The sequence below is a fragment of the Arachis ipaensis genome, chromosome B7 (genome assembly GCF_059453495.1).
Source record: "Arachis ipaensis isolate K30076 ecotype BB chromosome B7, ASM5945349v1, whole genome shotgun sequence".
NCBI lineage: Eukaryota > Viridiplantae > Streptophyta > Magnoliopsida > Fabales > Fabaceae > Arachis > Arachis ipaensis.
The window spans coordinates 7,912,288-7,928,297 of NC_142442.1; the positions used below are offsets into that span (position 1 = coordinate 7,912,288).

General features: G+C 33.6%; 1 protein-coding gene and 1 non-coding gene across 2 annotated transcripts; one reads left to right on the top strand and one right to left on the bottom strand.

Annotated features, from left to right (window-relative positions):
- Positions 1 to 1,343: 1,343 nt before the first annotated feature.
- Positions 1,344 to 1,451, bottom strand: LOC148550269 (small nucleolar RNA R71). Its single transcript, XR_015893883.1, has one exon. It is a non-coding gene; the product is annotated as a small nucleolar RNA R71 (small nucleolar RNA).
- Positions 1,452 to 14,175: 12,724 nt separating this feature from the next.
- On the top strand, positions 14,176 to 15,757 carry LOC107609147 (uncharacterized). The gene is made up of 2 exons (XM_016310994.2): positions 14,176 to 14,339; positions 15,060 to 15,757. Exons 1-2 carry the CDS (start codon positions 14,237 to 14,239, stop codon positions 15,449 to 15,451), a joined length of 495 nt encoding a protein of 164 aa, XP_016166480.1. The 5' UTR covers positions 14,176 to 14,236; the 3' UTR covers positions 15,452 to 15,757.
- The last annotated feature ends 253 nt before the right edge of the window (positions 15,758 to 16,010 follow it).

Here is a 16,010-nt window from a genome sequence, read left to right on the forward strand (position 1 = left end):
AAATTAGATTTGACTTTTTCAAAAAAATTTAAAATCTAGTTGTTTTTATGAGTCAAATCAAATTTTCAATTTAAAAATCTTATCTTTTTCAAAATCTTTTTCAAAAATCAAATCTTTTTCATTTTTCTTAGTTATTTTCGAAAATTATAAAAATATTTTTCAAAAATCTTTTTCTTATCTTTATCACATAATTTTCGAAAATAACGTCATCAATTAATGTTTTGATTCAAAAATTTCAAGTTTGTTACTTACTTGTTAAGAAAGATTCAAACTTTAAGTTCTAGAATCATATCTTGTGATTTCTTGTGAATCAAGTCATTAATTGTGATTTTAAAAATTAAATCTTTTTCAAAAAACTAATTTTTATCATATCTTTTAAAAAATATCTTCTCATCTTATCTTTTTCAAAAATTTGATTTCAAAATATCTTCTCTAACTTCTTAAATTCTTATCTTTTCAAAAATTGTTTCAACTAACCAACTAACTTTTTGTTTGTTTCTTATCTTTTTCAAAACCACCTAACTAACTCTCTCTCTCTAATTTTCGAAAATATCTTCCCTCTTTTTCAAAATTTCTTTTTAATTAACTAATTATTTCAATTTTTAAAATCTTAATTTTCAAAAATTACTAACATTTTTCAAAAACTATTTTCGAAAATTACTAACTCTTTTTCAAAAATAATTTTCGAAAATTCTCGTCTCTCTCATCTCCTTCTATTTGTTTATTCATCTACTAACATCTCTCCCTCACTCACAAAAAAAAAGAGGATCTCTATTATTATTATTTTTCTGTGCCCTCTTCTTTGTCATATGAGCAGGAGCAAGGACAAGAATATTCTTGTTGAAGCAGATCCAGAACCTGAAAGGACTCTGAAGAGAAAACTAAGAGAAGCTGAATTACAACAAACTAGCAAGCACCTGTCAGAAATTATCAAACAGGAAAAGGAGATGGCAGCTGAAAATAATAATAATGCAAGGAGAATGCTTGGTGACTTTACTGCACCTAATTCCAATTTACATGGAAGAAGCATCTCCATCCCTATCATTGGAGCAAACAATTTTGAGCTGAAACCTCAGCTAGTTTCTCTGATGCAGCAGAACTGCAAGTCTCATGGACTTCCATCTGAAGATACCTTTCAGTTCTTAACTAAATTCTTGCAGATCTGTGATACTGTTAAGACTAATGGAGTAGATCCTGAAGTCTACAGGCTCATGCTTTTCCCTTTTGCTGTGAGAGATAGAGCTAGAATATGGTTGGACTCTCAACCTAAGGATAGCCTGAACTCTTGGGATAAGCTGGTCAAGGCTTTCTTAGCCAAGTTCTTTCCTCCTCAAAAGCTTAGTAAGCTTAGAGTGGATGTCCAAACCTTCAGACAGAAGGAAGGTGAATCCCTCTATGAAGCTTGGGAGAGATACAATAAACTGACCAAAAAGTGTCCCTCTGACATGCTTTCAGAATGGACTATCCCGAATATATTCTATGATGGTTTATCTGAGCTATCAAAGATGTCATTGGATACTTCTGCAGGTGGATCCATTCACCTAAAGAAAACGCCTGCAGAAGCTCAAGAACTCATTGACATGGTTGCTAATAACCAGTTCATGTACACTTCTGAGAGGAATCCTGTGAGTAATGGGACGCCTATGAAGAAGGGAGTTCTTAAAGTTGATACTCTGAATGCCATATTGGCTCAGAACAAAATATTGACTCAGAAAGTCAATATGATTTCTCATAGTCTGAATGGAATGCAAGCTGCATCCAACAGTACTCAAGAGGCTTCTTATGCAGAAGAAGCTTATGATCCTGAAAACCCTGCAATAGCAGAGGTGAATTATATGGGTGAACCTTATGGAAACACCTATAATCCATCATGGAGAAATCATCCAAATTTCTCATGGAAGGATCAAAAGCCTCAACAAGGCTTTAATAATGGTGGAAGAAACAGGTTTAACAATAGTAAACCTTTTCTATCATCCACTCAGCAACAGACAGAGAACTCTGAACAAAATACCTCTAATTTAGCAAACTTAGTCTCTGATCTGTCCAAGGCCACTGTAAGTTTCATGAATGAAACAAGGTCTTCCATTAGAAATTTGGAAGCACAAGTGGGCCAGTTGAGTAAAAGGATCACTGAAATCCCTCCTAGTACTCTCCCAAGAAATACAGAAGAGAATCCAAAAGGAGAGTGCAAGGCCATTGACATAAGCACCATGGCCGAACCTGTAAGGGAAGGAGAGGATGTGAATCCCAAAGGGGAAGACCTCCTAGGACGTCCAGTGATCAATAAGGAGTTTCCCTCTGAGGAACCAAAGGAATCAGAGACTCATCTAGAGACCATAGAGATTCCATTGAACCTCCTTATGCCATTCATGAGCTCTGCCAAGTTTCTTGGTGCAATCATGAAGCTGAATGCCAAATTATTTGGTACTGAGACTTGGGAATATGAACCTCCCTTGTTCACCAATGAACTAAGTGATCTGGATCAACTAACATTGCCTCAAAAGAGACAGGATCCTGGAAAGTTCATAATACCTTGTACCATAGGCACCATGATCTTTAGGGCTCTGTGTGATCTTGGTTCAGGGATAAACCTCATGCCTCTCTCTGTAATAGAGAAACTGGGAATCTATGGGGTGCAAGCTGCTAAAATCTCATTAGAGATGGCAGATAATTCAAGAAAACAGGCTTATGGACAAGTAGAGGACGTGTTAGTAAAGGTTGAAGGCCTTTACATCCCTGCTGATTTCATAGTCTTAGATACTGGAAAGGAAGAGGATGATCCATCATCCTAGGAAGACCTTTCCTAGCCACAACAAGAGCTGTGATTGATGTGGACATAGGAGAATTGATCCTTCAATTGAATAAGGACAACCTTGTGTTTACAACTCAAGGATCTCTCTCTGCATCCATGGAGAAGAAGCAGAAAAAGCTTCTCTCAAAGCAGAGTTAACCAAAGCCCCCACAGTCAAACTCTAAGTTTGGTGTTGGGAGGCCACAACCAAACTCTAAGTTTGGTGTTGAACTCCCATATCCAAACTCTAAGTTTGGTGTTGGAGAGTCTCAACAATGCTCTGTACATCTGTGAGGCTCCATGAGAGCCCACTGTCAAGCTATTGACATTAAAGAAGCGCTTGTTGGGAGGCAACCCAATTTTTATTTATCTAACTATATTTTTCTTAGTTATATGTCTTTATAGGTTCATGATCATGTGGAGTCACAAAATAAATATAAAAATTGAAAACGGAATCAAAAACAGCAGAAGAAAAATCACACCCTGGAGGAAGACCTTACTAGCGTTTAAACGCCAGTAAGAAGCATGTTTTGGGCGTTCAACGCCAGAACAGAGCATGGTTCTGGCGCTAAACGCCAGAAATGGGCAGCATCTGGGCGTTTGAACGCCAGAAATGCACCCTGGAGAAGAGCTGGCGCTGAACGCCCAGAACAAGCATGGTTCTGGCGTTCAACGCCAGAAATGGGCAACAAATGGGCGTTGAACGCCCAAAATGGGCACCAACCTGGCGTTGAACGCCCAGAGTTGTGTGCAAGGGCATTTTACATGCCAAATTTGGTGCAAGGTTGTAAATCCTTGAACACCTCAGGATCTGTGGACCCCACAGGATCCCCACCTACCTCCACTCACTTCTTCTCACCCCTCTTTCACAAAATCCCATAAACATTCTTCCCCAAAACCCCTCACCAATCACCTCAATCTCTCTTCCCCATCACCTCTTTACCACTCATATCCATCCACTCTTTCCCATAAACCTACCTCATAAACTCCACCTACCTTCAAAATTCAAAATCAATTTCCCACCCAAACCCACCCTAAATGGCCGAACCTTCACCCCCCTCCCATCCCTATATATAACCCTCCATTCTTCCTCATTTTCACACAACACAACCCTCTCTTCTCTTCTTGGCCGAAACACAACCCCTTCTCCCTCTCCTCCATTTCTTCTTCTTCTTCATCTATTCTTTCTTCTCTTGCTCGAGGGCGAGCAAAATTCTAAGTTTGGTGTGGTAAAAGCATAAGCTTTTTGTTTTTCCATTACCATTGATGGCACCTAAGACCGGAGAATCCTCTAGAAAAGGAAAAGGGAAGACAAAAGCTTCCACCTCTGAGTCATGGGAGATGGAAAGATTCATCTCCAAAGCCCATCAAGACCACTTCTATGATGTTGTGGCCAAGAAGAAGGTGATCCCTGAGGTCCCTTTCAAACTCAAAAGAAATGAGTATCCGGAGATCCGACATGAAATTCAAAGAAGAGGTTGGGAAGTTCTAACAAATCCCATCCAACAAGTCGGCATCCTAATGGTTTAAGAGTTCTATGCCAATGCATGGATCACCAAGAACCATGATCAAAGTAAGAACCCGGATCCAAAGAACTATGTTACAATGGTTCGGGGGAAATACTTGGATTTTAGTCCGGAAAATGTGAGGTTGGCATTTAACTTGCCTATGATGCAAGGAGATGAACACCCCTACCCTAGAAGGGTCAACTTTAATCAAAGGTTGGACCAAGTCCTTATGGACATATATGTGGAAGGAGCTCAATGGAAGATTGACTCCAAAGGCAAGCCGGTTCAACTAAGAAGATTAGGCCTCAAGCCTGTGGCTAGAGGATGGTTGGAATTCATCCAATGCTCCATCATCCCCACTAGCAACCGATCTGAAGTTACTGTGGATCGGGCCATCATGATTCATAGCATCATGATTGGAGAGGAAATAGAAGTTCATGAAGTCATCTCTAATGAACTCTACAAAATAGCCGAAAAGTCATCCCCCATGGCAAGGCTAGCTTTTCCTCATCTTATTTGCCATCTATGTTACTCAGCTGGAGCTTTCATAGAAGGAGACATTCCTATTAAGGAAGAGAAGCCCATCACTAAGAAAAAGATGGAGCAAGCAAGAGAGCCCATTCATGGAGCTCAAGAGGCGTATGAAGCTCATCACCATGAGATCCCGGAGATGCCTCAAATGCATTTTCCTCCACAAAACTATTGGGAGCAAATCAACACCTTCCTAGGAGAATTGAGTTCAAACATGGGACAACTAAGGGTGGAACATCAAGAGCACTCCGTCATCCTTCATGAAATAAGAGAAGATCAAAAAGCAATGAGGGAGGAGTAACAAAGACAAGGAAGAGACATAGAAGAGCTCAAGGACATCATTGGTTCCTCAAGAAGGAAACGCCACCATCACTAAGGTGGATTCATTCCTTGTCCTTATTTCTTCTGTTTTTTGTTTTCTATGTTATATGCTTATCTATGTTTGTGTCTTCATTACATGATCATTAGTAGTTAGTAACTTTGTCTTAAAGTTATAAATGTCTTATGAATCTATCACCTCTCTTAAATGAAAAATGTTTTAATTCAAAAGAACAAGAAGTACATGAGTTTCGAATTTATCCTTGAACTTAGTTAAATTATATTGATGTGGTGACAATGCTTCTTGTTTTCTGAATGAATGCTTGAACAGTGCATATGTCTTTTGAAGTTGTTGTTTAAGAATGTTAAATATGTTGGCTCTTGAAAGAATGATGACTAGGAGACATGTTATTTGATAATCTGAAAAATCATAAAAATGATTCTTGAAGCAAGAAAAAGCAGCAAAGAACAAAGCTTGCAGAAAAAAAAAATAGGCGAAAAAAATAAAAAGAAAAAGCAAGCAGAAAAAGCCAAAAGCTCTTAAAACCAAGAGGCAAGAGCAAAAAGCCAATAACCCTTAAAACCAAAAGGCAAGGGCAAATAAAAAGGATCCCAAGGCTTTGAGCATCAGTGGATAGGAGGGCCTAAAGGAATAAAATCCTGGTCTAAGCGGCTAAACCAAGCTGTCCCTAACCATGTGCTTGTGGCGTGAAGGTGTCAAGTGAAAACTTGAGACTGAGCGGTTAAAGTCAAGGTCCAAAGCAAAAAAAGAGTGTGCTTAAGAACCCTGGACACCTCTAATTGGGGACTTTAGTAAAGTTGAGTCACAATCTGAAAAGGTTCACCCAATTATGTGTCTGTGGCATTTATGTATCCGGTGGTAATACTGGAAAACAAAGTGCTTAGGGCCACGGCCAAGACTCATAAAATAGCTGTGTTCAAGAATCATCATACTGAACTAGGAGAATCAATAACACTATCTGAACTCTGAGTTCCTATAGATGTCAATCATTCTGAACCTCAATGGATAAAGTGAGACGCCAAAACTATTCAAGAGGCAAAAAGCTATAAGTCCCGCTCATTTGATTGGAGCTATGTTTCATTGATAGTTTGGAATTTATAGTATATTCTCTTCTTTTTATCCTATTTGATTTTCAGTTGCTTGGGGACAAGCAACAATTTAAGTTTGGTGTTGTGATGAGCGGATAATTTATACGCTTTTTGGCATTGTTTTTAGTATGTTTTTAGTAGGATCTAGTTACTTTTAGGGATGTTTTCATTAGTTTTTATGTTAAATTCACATTTATGGACTTTACTATGAGTTTGTGTGTTTTTCTATGATTTCAGGTATTTTCTGGCTAAAATTGAGGGACTTGAGCAAAAATCAGATTCAAAGGTTGAAGAAGGACTGCTGATGCTGTTGGATTCTGACATCCCTGCACTCAAAGTGGATTTTCTGGAGCTACAGAACTCGAAATGGTGCGCTTTCAATTGCGTGGGAAAGTAGACATTCAGAGCTTTCCAACAATATATAATAGTCCATACTTTGCCCAAGTTTAGATGACGCAAACTGGCGTTCAACGCCAGCTCTCTGCCCAATTCTGGCGTCCAGCGCCAGAAACAAGCTGCAAAGTGGAGTTCAACGCCCAAACTGGCACCAAAACTAGCGTTCAACTCCAGGAATGACCTCTACACGTGTAACACTCAAGCTCAGCCCAAGCACACACCAAGTGGGCCCCGGAAGTGGATTTATGCATCAATTACTTACTTCTGTAAACCCTAGTAGCTAGTTTATTATAAATAGGACTTTTTACTATTGTATTAGACATCTTGGAACATCTTTGGACGCCTGGTTCTTAGATCAGAGGGGCTGGCCATTCGGCCATGCCTGGACCTTTCACTTATGTATTTTCAACGGTAGAGTTTCTACACTCCATAGATTAAGGTGTGGAGCTCTGCTGTTCCTCAAAGATTAATGCAAAGTACTACTGTCTTTTCATTCAATTCAACTTATTCCGCTTCTAAGATATCCATTCGTACCCAAGAACATGATGAAGGTGATGATTATGTGATGCTCATCATCATTCTCCCTTATGAACGCGTGCCTGACAAACACTTCCGTTCTACATGCAACAAGCTAGAATGAATATCTCTTGGATCCCTTAATCAGGATCTTCGTGGTATAAGTTAGAACCCATGGATGGCCATTCATGAGGATCCGGAAGGTCTAAACCTTGTCTGTGGTATTCCGAGTAGGATTCAGGGATTGAATGACTGTGACGCACTTCAAACTCGCGATTGCTGGGCGTAGTGACAGACAAAAAAGGATAGTAAATCCTATTCCAGCATGATCGAGAACCGACAGATGAATAGCCGTGCCGTGACAGGGTGCGTTGACCATTTTCACTGAGAGGATGGGATGTAACCATTGACAAAGGTGATGCCTCCAGACGATTAGCCGTGCCGTGACAGGGCATTTGGATCATTTTCCCGAGAGAAGACCGAAAGTAGCCATTGATAATGGTGATGCATTACATAAAGCTTGCCATGGAAAGGAGTAAGACTGATTGGATGAAGACAGTAAGAAAGCAGAGATTCAGAGGGACGAAAGCATCTCCATACGCTTATCTGAAATTCTCACCACTGATTTACATAAGTATTTCTATCCTTTATTTTATGTTTATTTAATTATTATTCGAAAACTCCATTATCAATTTATATCTGCCTGACTGAGATTTACAAGGTGACCATAGCTTGCTTCATACCAACAATCTCCGTGGGATTCGACCCTTACTCACGTAAGGTATTACTTGGACTACCCAGTGCACTTGCTGGTTAGTTGTGCGAAGTTGTGAACCATGGTATTGGCATCATGTTTTTGGCGCCATTGCCAGGGAAAGAAAGAGCAATGAATTTTACATAATCAAAGTGTAATCACAACTTCTGCGCACCAGTTATATTGTATTAATTTTGAAATCTAATTTAATCCCTCAAAATTACTTTAAAAATATTATTTAATTATCAATTTTCTAATTGGCTTTTAATTAAGTATTTTAATTACAAATTAGAGATAATATAATTAATCCTCTTTGTTTATAAGAATTAAAATATTAAATTCTAAAATCTCAATTATTTAAACTAAATCATATAAAATTCTTATTCTTTTGCAACTATTAAACTGTATAATTTAAAGTGATTTGAATGATTAACAGGCGTTTGATTTGGTTTGGTTGGGACCCAAAAAGGGTGGCAGAATCTGAGTTTTAAAGGAGATACTGCCGAAATTTTATAAAATTAGAAGTTTCATTTGAAGTAATTATTTAAAAAGATTTAGTTTTAAACATTATATGTTTTAAGATTGATTTATTTATCAAAGAAAGAATCATGATTTGAATTGAGGTTGTTGATGAACTGAATGGAAAGAAGGATGATGAGGATTGACTTTGAGATATGATTTTTGAATGAATTTGGAGATGAGATATGGATTGATGAATAATGATGATATTGAGAATGACTTAGATATTGATGAATGTTGAATGAATTATTCATATGGCTTGTGAATTTGAATTATCTGAGACACGAGTGTCCCTGGGTAGACACAATGGCTTGCTACCAGTTGCTCCAGGTTGAGACTCGATACTCTGTTGACCATACGACGTAAAGGTGACCAGACACTTATAAATTCCCAGAAATAGTACCCCCATTGAGCGATTTGATATATATATATATATATATATATGAGTAAAATATATGCATAGACTCATGAGGATGCGCGTCGGGGGCGGGGCAGTCCAATGGTTTAGCAAATCGGACTTGTCGGGTTGGCTGTATAACCGACAGATGAGTTTATTAATTAGCCATAGGGCAAACATGCATCATATGCATTTGTATGCTTTGCTTGGGTTTGAATTTGTTTTGGTTTGCCTAATTGTTAAACTGTTCTTAACTGCTACCTGAATTATTTGCTGTAACTATTACCTAAACATGTGCTTTCCTAGTCTGTTTTGCCTGTATTTGTCTTGGTGTGCTACTTTTGAGAATGAGCTTTGGTGCTGAATTGATGATTGTGTTGATTGATTGCGTTGTTGGTTTCTGATTAAGATTCTCTTATAAGAAAAGAAATGTTTTGGATTTCTGAAAGATTAAATATTGTTTCTATTGAAAGGTTTTGAATGATTAGCTATTGGTTTTTAAAAGATTCATAAGGCTATGATAATCACTAAGATTGAAAACAATTTTTTTATTAAATATCTTCTTATGACAATTCTAAAATTCCGTGGTGAGACCGTGTGGTTATGTTCTCACCCCCTACAGCTTTACCTTTTCAGGAATCGGATGAAGGAGCATTATGGAGAGTTATACTGCGTTTTAGTTTATATGATATTGTATTAATTAAATAATTTTTTCCCCTCGCCTTTGTGATTACAATTTTATAAGAGGGATAGGAATTGTATGTTTTATATGTATATTACATTATAAGCTATTATGTAAGAAGTCTTGTATTTTTTTTTGGTGACTATGTAAGAAGTCTTGTATATGAATATATGCCTGTTTATTTTAATATTATGTATATAAAGTAGTCGTAATACTTCTTGCTATCAGAGTGGCGCAACCGAAAACGTGACATTTTAATAGTGAGGGTGTTACACCTCACGAGTGGGGAAGTTGCGATGGAGAAAGAGATCGCACGTCGCGAGTGGGGAACCCGCCGTGGCCCTCGGCGGTGGCTGTGTTGCGACGGTTGGAGAGCCGTTGGATGTTGGGTGAAGACGACGTGGAGTCAACGGAGTATGCGTGACGGCCTTTCGAGAGAGACAGCTTGGCTTGGGGCTTGGGAGAGAGGTTAGGATTTGTAAGGTGTTTTAAGTTTTAACCGTACGTATTATTAATATGTGTTCAGGGTTTCTAATCTTAATTGTAAAATTTTTAAAATTTGATAACTTTTTAATTAATTAAAAATTTAAATTTTAAAATTAATTTTACCTTTTTTTTTATTTGTTGTTCGCGTTGTTTATATATACCTTGTTTTTTTATACTTTTTCTAAAAGAATATATCTGAGATATGTATCTAAATTTATTATTATTATTTTTATTTTGGTGAATGCTACCCAACCCCCTCTAAAATAACATGTAAGTTACCCTTCATTATGTGTCACATTGTAATTGGTTCTTATTTTAACGTCATCGCCATCTACTGTCCTCCCACACAACCTCTCTTCCCAGTATAGCCAGCGCCTCTTTTTACCATGTATCACTTCTTACCCACATAATTAATGGTTAATTTGGTTATTAAATTTTTTTATTAAAAAAATATATTTTTATTTAATTACGTGATGGAACATACATTTATATGTAAAATATAATATAATAAAATAAATCTATTCAAAGTATTTAAAAATATAATTAAAATTATGAACATACAAATATAATAATAAAATTTGTACTCCAAACAAATAAACATATTTTTTTATCATACATATATTATTTAAAAAATAAATATATTATTAAAATTAATAACAGAAATTTAAAATGATAAAATTCAACTTTCTTACCTATTTTTTATAGTATTTTTATTTTTTTAATTTTTTATTTATTAGTACTTTATTATTTAATTAATAATTAAACAAATTATTTTTATGAAAAATTATTTTTTGTATTATATTAGAGAAGAGACCAATATAGCAGTTTAAAAAATAAATTGTATAAATATTTAAGAGATATATATGAAATACATACCTAAAATAAATAAAACAGACAAAATAGGAGTACTCTTGAGAAATAGAGAATTATTTTTGTCTATTTTATTTATTTTAGACATGTATTTCATATTTATCTCTTAAATATCTATCTATATAATTTACTTTTGTATTTAAAAATTTTAATATTATCTATTTTTTATTTAAAAATCATTTTTACATTATTTTTTAAACTGTTATATTGGTCTCTTCTTTAAGATAATACAAAAAATAATTTCTCATGAAGATAATTTATTTAATCATTAATTAAATAATAAAGTACGAATAAATTAAAAATTAAAAGAATAAAAATACTATAAAAAATACTTGTAAGAAAGTTAGATTTTATCATTTTAAACTTGTGTTATTAATTTTAACAATTTATTTTTTTAAAAATAATTTATGTACGATAAAAAATATGTTTTTTCTGATTTTAATTATACTTTTAAGTACTCTAAATAGAGTTATTATATTATATTTTACATATGAATATATGTTCTATCGTGTAATTAAATAAAGATTTGTTTTAATAAAAAAATTTAATAACCAAACTAAACATTACTTAGGTATGTATTTTATATTTATCTCTTAAATATTTATACAATTTATTTTTTAAACTGTTATATTGGTCTCTTCTCTAATATAATACAAAAAATAAATTTTCATAAAAATAATTTGTTTAATTATTAATTAAATAATAAAGTACTAATAAATTAAAAATTAAAAAAATAAAAATACTATAAAAAATACGGTAAAAAAGTTGAATTTTATCATTTTAAATTTCTGTTATTAATTTTAATAATATATTTATTTTTTAAATAATATATGTATGATAAAAAATATATTTATTTGTTTGGAGTACAAATTTTATTATTATATTTGTATGTTCATGATTTTAATTATACTTTTAAATACTTTGAATAGATTTATTTTATTATATTATATTTTACATATAAATATATGTTCCATCACGTAATTAAATAAAGATATATTTTTTTAATAAAAAAATTTAATAACCAAATTAACCATTAATTATGTGAGTAAGAAGTGATACATGGCAAAAAGAGGCGCTGGCTATACTGGAAAGAGAAGTTGTGTGGGAGGGTAGTAGATGGCGATGACGTTAACGCTTCTTGTCCCAACTATGGTTAAGATAAGAACCAATTACAATGTGACACATAATAAAAAGTAACTTACACGTTATTTTAGAGAGAATTGGATAGCATTATTTCTAATTCTAATATATGGTTCTCAATCAAAATTTATCGAATTCTTATTTTAGACTGAATAATAACTTTTTGATAGAGTAAGGGTTACGAAGTGTTTTTATATATGGAAATTTTATTTATACTTAGTTATTGATTTCTATTAAATACTGAATATCCAAATAAAATAGAATAGAATTGATTTTATTCTGATTAGGCTCAAATCAATAAGTAATATTAACTTATTCTTTTTATTACTTAAACTAACAAGGAAATCACTTTATTTAAATCAAAATATAAATAACTAATACGATCATATATATATATATATATATATATCTCCCACAAAATAGACTAAGAAAATAAATTTTTTTAACAATCTTTTACTTAGGCTATACACATACATATATATTATTATCCTAAAATAATCATATTTCAAATATTTTATATGCACATTTGAATGTTATTTTTTTTTTTATTACTTTAGCAATTTAGCCAATCTCATATATCAATTATGGAAATGTGGCTGCTTTATTTTACCATATTAGAGTCATAACTAAATTATGCTAATTATTATACTAATATATTTAATGACATAAATTAAATTTAGATGAACAAATTTAAAAATTACATGTGAAAATAATCTTATACATATTTATTTTTAACTTGTCTAACTTTTATATACTTTATGATATCATGAATCTTAGAGTGAAAACAAAATTGAATAATTAATATCTATAGAATGTTTATATTCATAATTTTATCAAAATCATGTGAGCATCTGAATGCATAGTCATATGAATAATATCTATACGAAAGACCTTGAATATTTGTTTCTCATTAAATAAATACACATGCATTTATAAAATTTGTGCTGATATGTTTACTAGATACTTAAACACTCTAAATGTTTTTATTTAACAATTTAAAATATTAGATTATGACATATTATTACAAAATAACTTACTGACCTGATCTTTCAAATATATATTCATATATTGTGACAAGTGTTTGTAGTCTTCTAATGTGATATATTCAAAAGGCATTCTATATTCAAATATTTTAGTGAAGGGAGTAATAAGCATCTTTCAAACATCTTTTTTAAATATCTCTTCTAATAATCATATGAACATACCTGCAATGGATCTAAATGTCTTTCCATTCAATAAAATCAGAATCTGAATAACAAATAATCTCTAACTTTATTTTTGAATTTTATATATGTGAACATGTAATGTTTTATCTAACAAAACATGTTTGACTATTATTTAGTGATCAATTTTAACTTGTTTAAAATCTGCCAAAAACACTAACAATGTACACAATAACTATAATGTATAAATTCAATATCTATCACATAATTGTTGAAACATAAGAAACCTTATACACTTTGAATTTTATAACTTCTTTGAAGCAATTAATGAAATTATATTTGTCTCTTTTAGAATTGAATATATAATCACTACAAGAAAATTACGCTTTTGTTGTGCTTTTAAAGTGTGCCAAAAATTGAAAAAAAGTATAACAGTAATTTTTCGGCATATTTTTTGAGCTACCAACATATTTTTAATAAAGTCACATTTACAAACGTGCCAGTTATTCTATCGTTACACTTTTGTCAATTTATTAATACTTTTTTTGTCACGTTTTTATCTATATATTGTCATACTTAAAAGCGTAGCCACATGTAAAAGATATAAATACGCTTTAAAACGTGCCAATAATAAAAATATGGCTACACTTTTAAAAAAGGAAAATAATCGAACTTAACAAATTTGACATTAAAATAAAAAACACCAAATAATGTGCCTAAATAAATAATATTGGGACAACTACTGTCTGCTCTGAGGCATACGCATCAAGTTGATGAGCAGTTAAAGGCAATAAATGCTTTTTCATTTTCATAGCCTACAAGTTTTTACCATGTGGAGAACAAGGAAGCTGAGTTGGAGTATAAAGAACTTCTCAGAGTTTCCATTGGATTATATCCAATTAATGTTGGATATACTATTCCAACTGTAAAGTTGAAAAATCCTCCATTCTTTAGCACCCTCCACTCCTATATATAGAGCACACTTTCCCACTATTTTTCTCATCCTTCACTATACTAAACACAATACAACTCAATTTGAATTCTAGTACTCAAAAATGGGTTCAAGAGTAGCAATACTCATGCTTGGCCTCTTGGCCATTTTTCTTATATCTTCAGAGGTGGCTGCTAGAGACTTAGCTGAGGCTTCACCTAACAAGGGTAATTGTTTGTATTTTACATTAATTGTAGTTCTCATAAACAATAATATTATAAATATTAAACAATGCCATTTCTTTTATTTGAGACTTTTGTAAATTTTAATTTTAGACCAGAGTTTTTAAACTAAATAATGAAGTAATATTTTCAATTATGTTACTTGTAAAAAAATAATGGTCATTAAATTAATCAATAGTATAGAATATATATTTAAATATAAAATAAATATTAAAAATAAGTTAAATAATATATATACATAATGAATAATTTAATAATTGATTTTTAGGATGCATATAACATTTTTCATATATAACTACTCTTCAAATAAACCGGTCCTTTAATTTCCTTTTTAATCTGTAAATATTTTTTCTTTAAAGCTCCAATAACAAATAACTCTCAAATACTAATAACTGAATTCACAGTGGACTCCGATTTTCTGCGTTTTTGTTTTTTGTTTATTTATTGTAATTCATATTAGGTAATAAAACAAAAATAGCTAGTGAAAATGTAAAATCATGATAATTGGTTTAGCCCCCCCCCCCCCCCCCTCTTTTTTTTTTTTTGCCAATTTGAATAATAGATCATTAAATATTTAAAGATGACTCTTTTTTTCATTATTATTTTAAAGAAAAAAACTGTATCTGCTTTTGGTTTTTCTTTAACTTCGTACAAAGTAGCATCACAATAAACACTAATGATATGAATCCATGCATATGGTTGCAGATGAAGCTGGCACAGAGGCAAATGAAGTGGGTGAGGCCAAGTACGGATACGGTGGTGGTAACTATGGCCACGGTGGTGGAAACTATGGCCACGGTGGTGGATACCCCGGCTATGGTGGCGGAGGATACCCTGGCCACGGTGGTGGAAGCTATGGCCATGGTGGTGGAAGCTATGGCCACGGTGGCGGAGGGTACCCCGGCTACGGTGGCGGAGGATACCCTGGCCACGGTGGTGGAGGATACGGTCACGGTGGCGGAGGATACGGTCACGGTGGCGGAGGGTACGGAGGAGGAGGATATTGCCGCTACGGTTGCTGCGGCGGTGGATACGGTGGACGTTGCAGGTGCTGCTCTTACGCCGGTGAAGCTGCCGAAGCTGAACCTCACAACTAAGGCAGTGTTTATTACATATTATGCTTCAATAATATGTAATAAATAATTATAAATTATTATTATTATTATGGCGTTTCAGTGAATAAATGAAGCTCGTGAGATGAGAGGCATACACTGATACACATGTAGAGAAAGAGAGAAATAGTAGATAGGACTAAAGGCTATTTTTGTCTTTTTCCTTGAATGCATGATCGATCTTTCTCATGATCTTAGCTGTCTTACTCTCCACGAGTGAAATGTTGAATGTATATGCATCACTATGTTTCTGTCATAATGAAAATAGTAACCAAAGTTATTCTCAACTACGTACATTTTGTCCATAGATAAGGTTTTTTTTTTGTTTTTTACTTCAAAATTGATGGAAAATGTTGAGAAGGGGTAGTCACGAACTAGGGTTCCGACTGTACCCATCGCATACTCGCATTATTAGCGGAAGGAAGTGGCGGCAGTTAACGGTGGCTACTTGTCGACGAGGAGTTTTTGTAGTTTTTGTGGTTTTTCAGGGGATGTCGTCTCCGCTTTACTGATCAGCAGAGCCGCCTAGGTTCACGTGGCACTG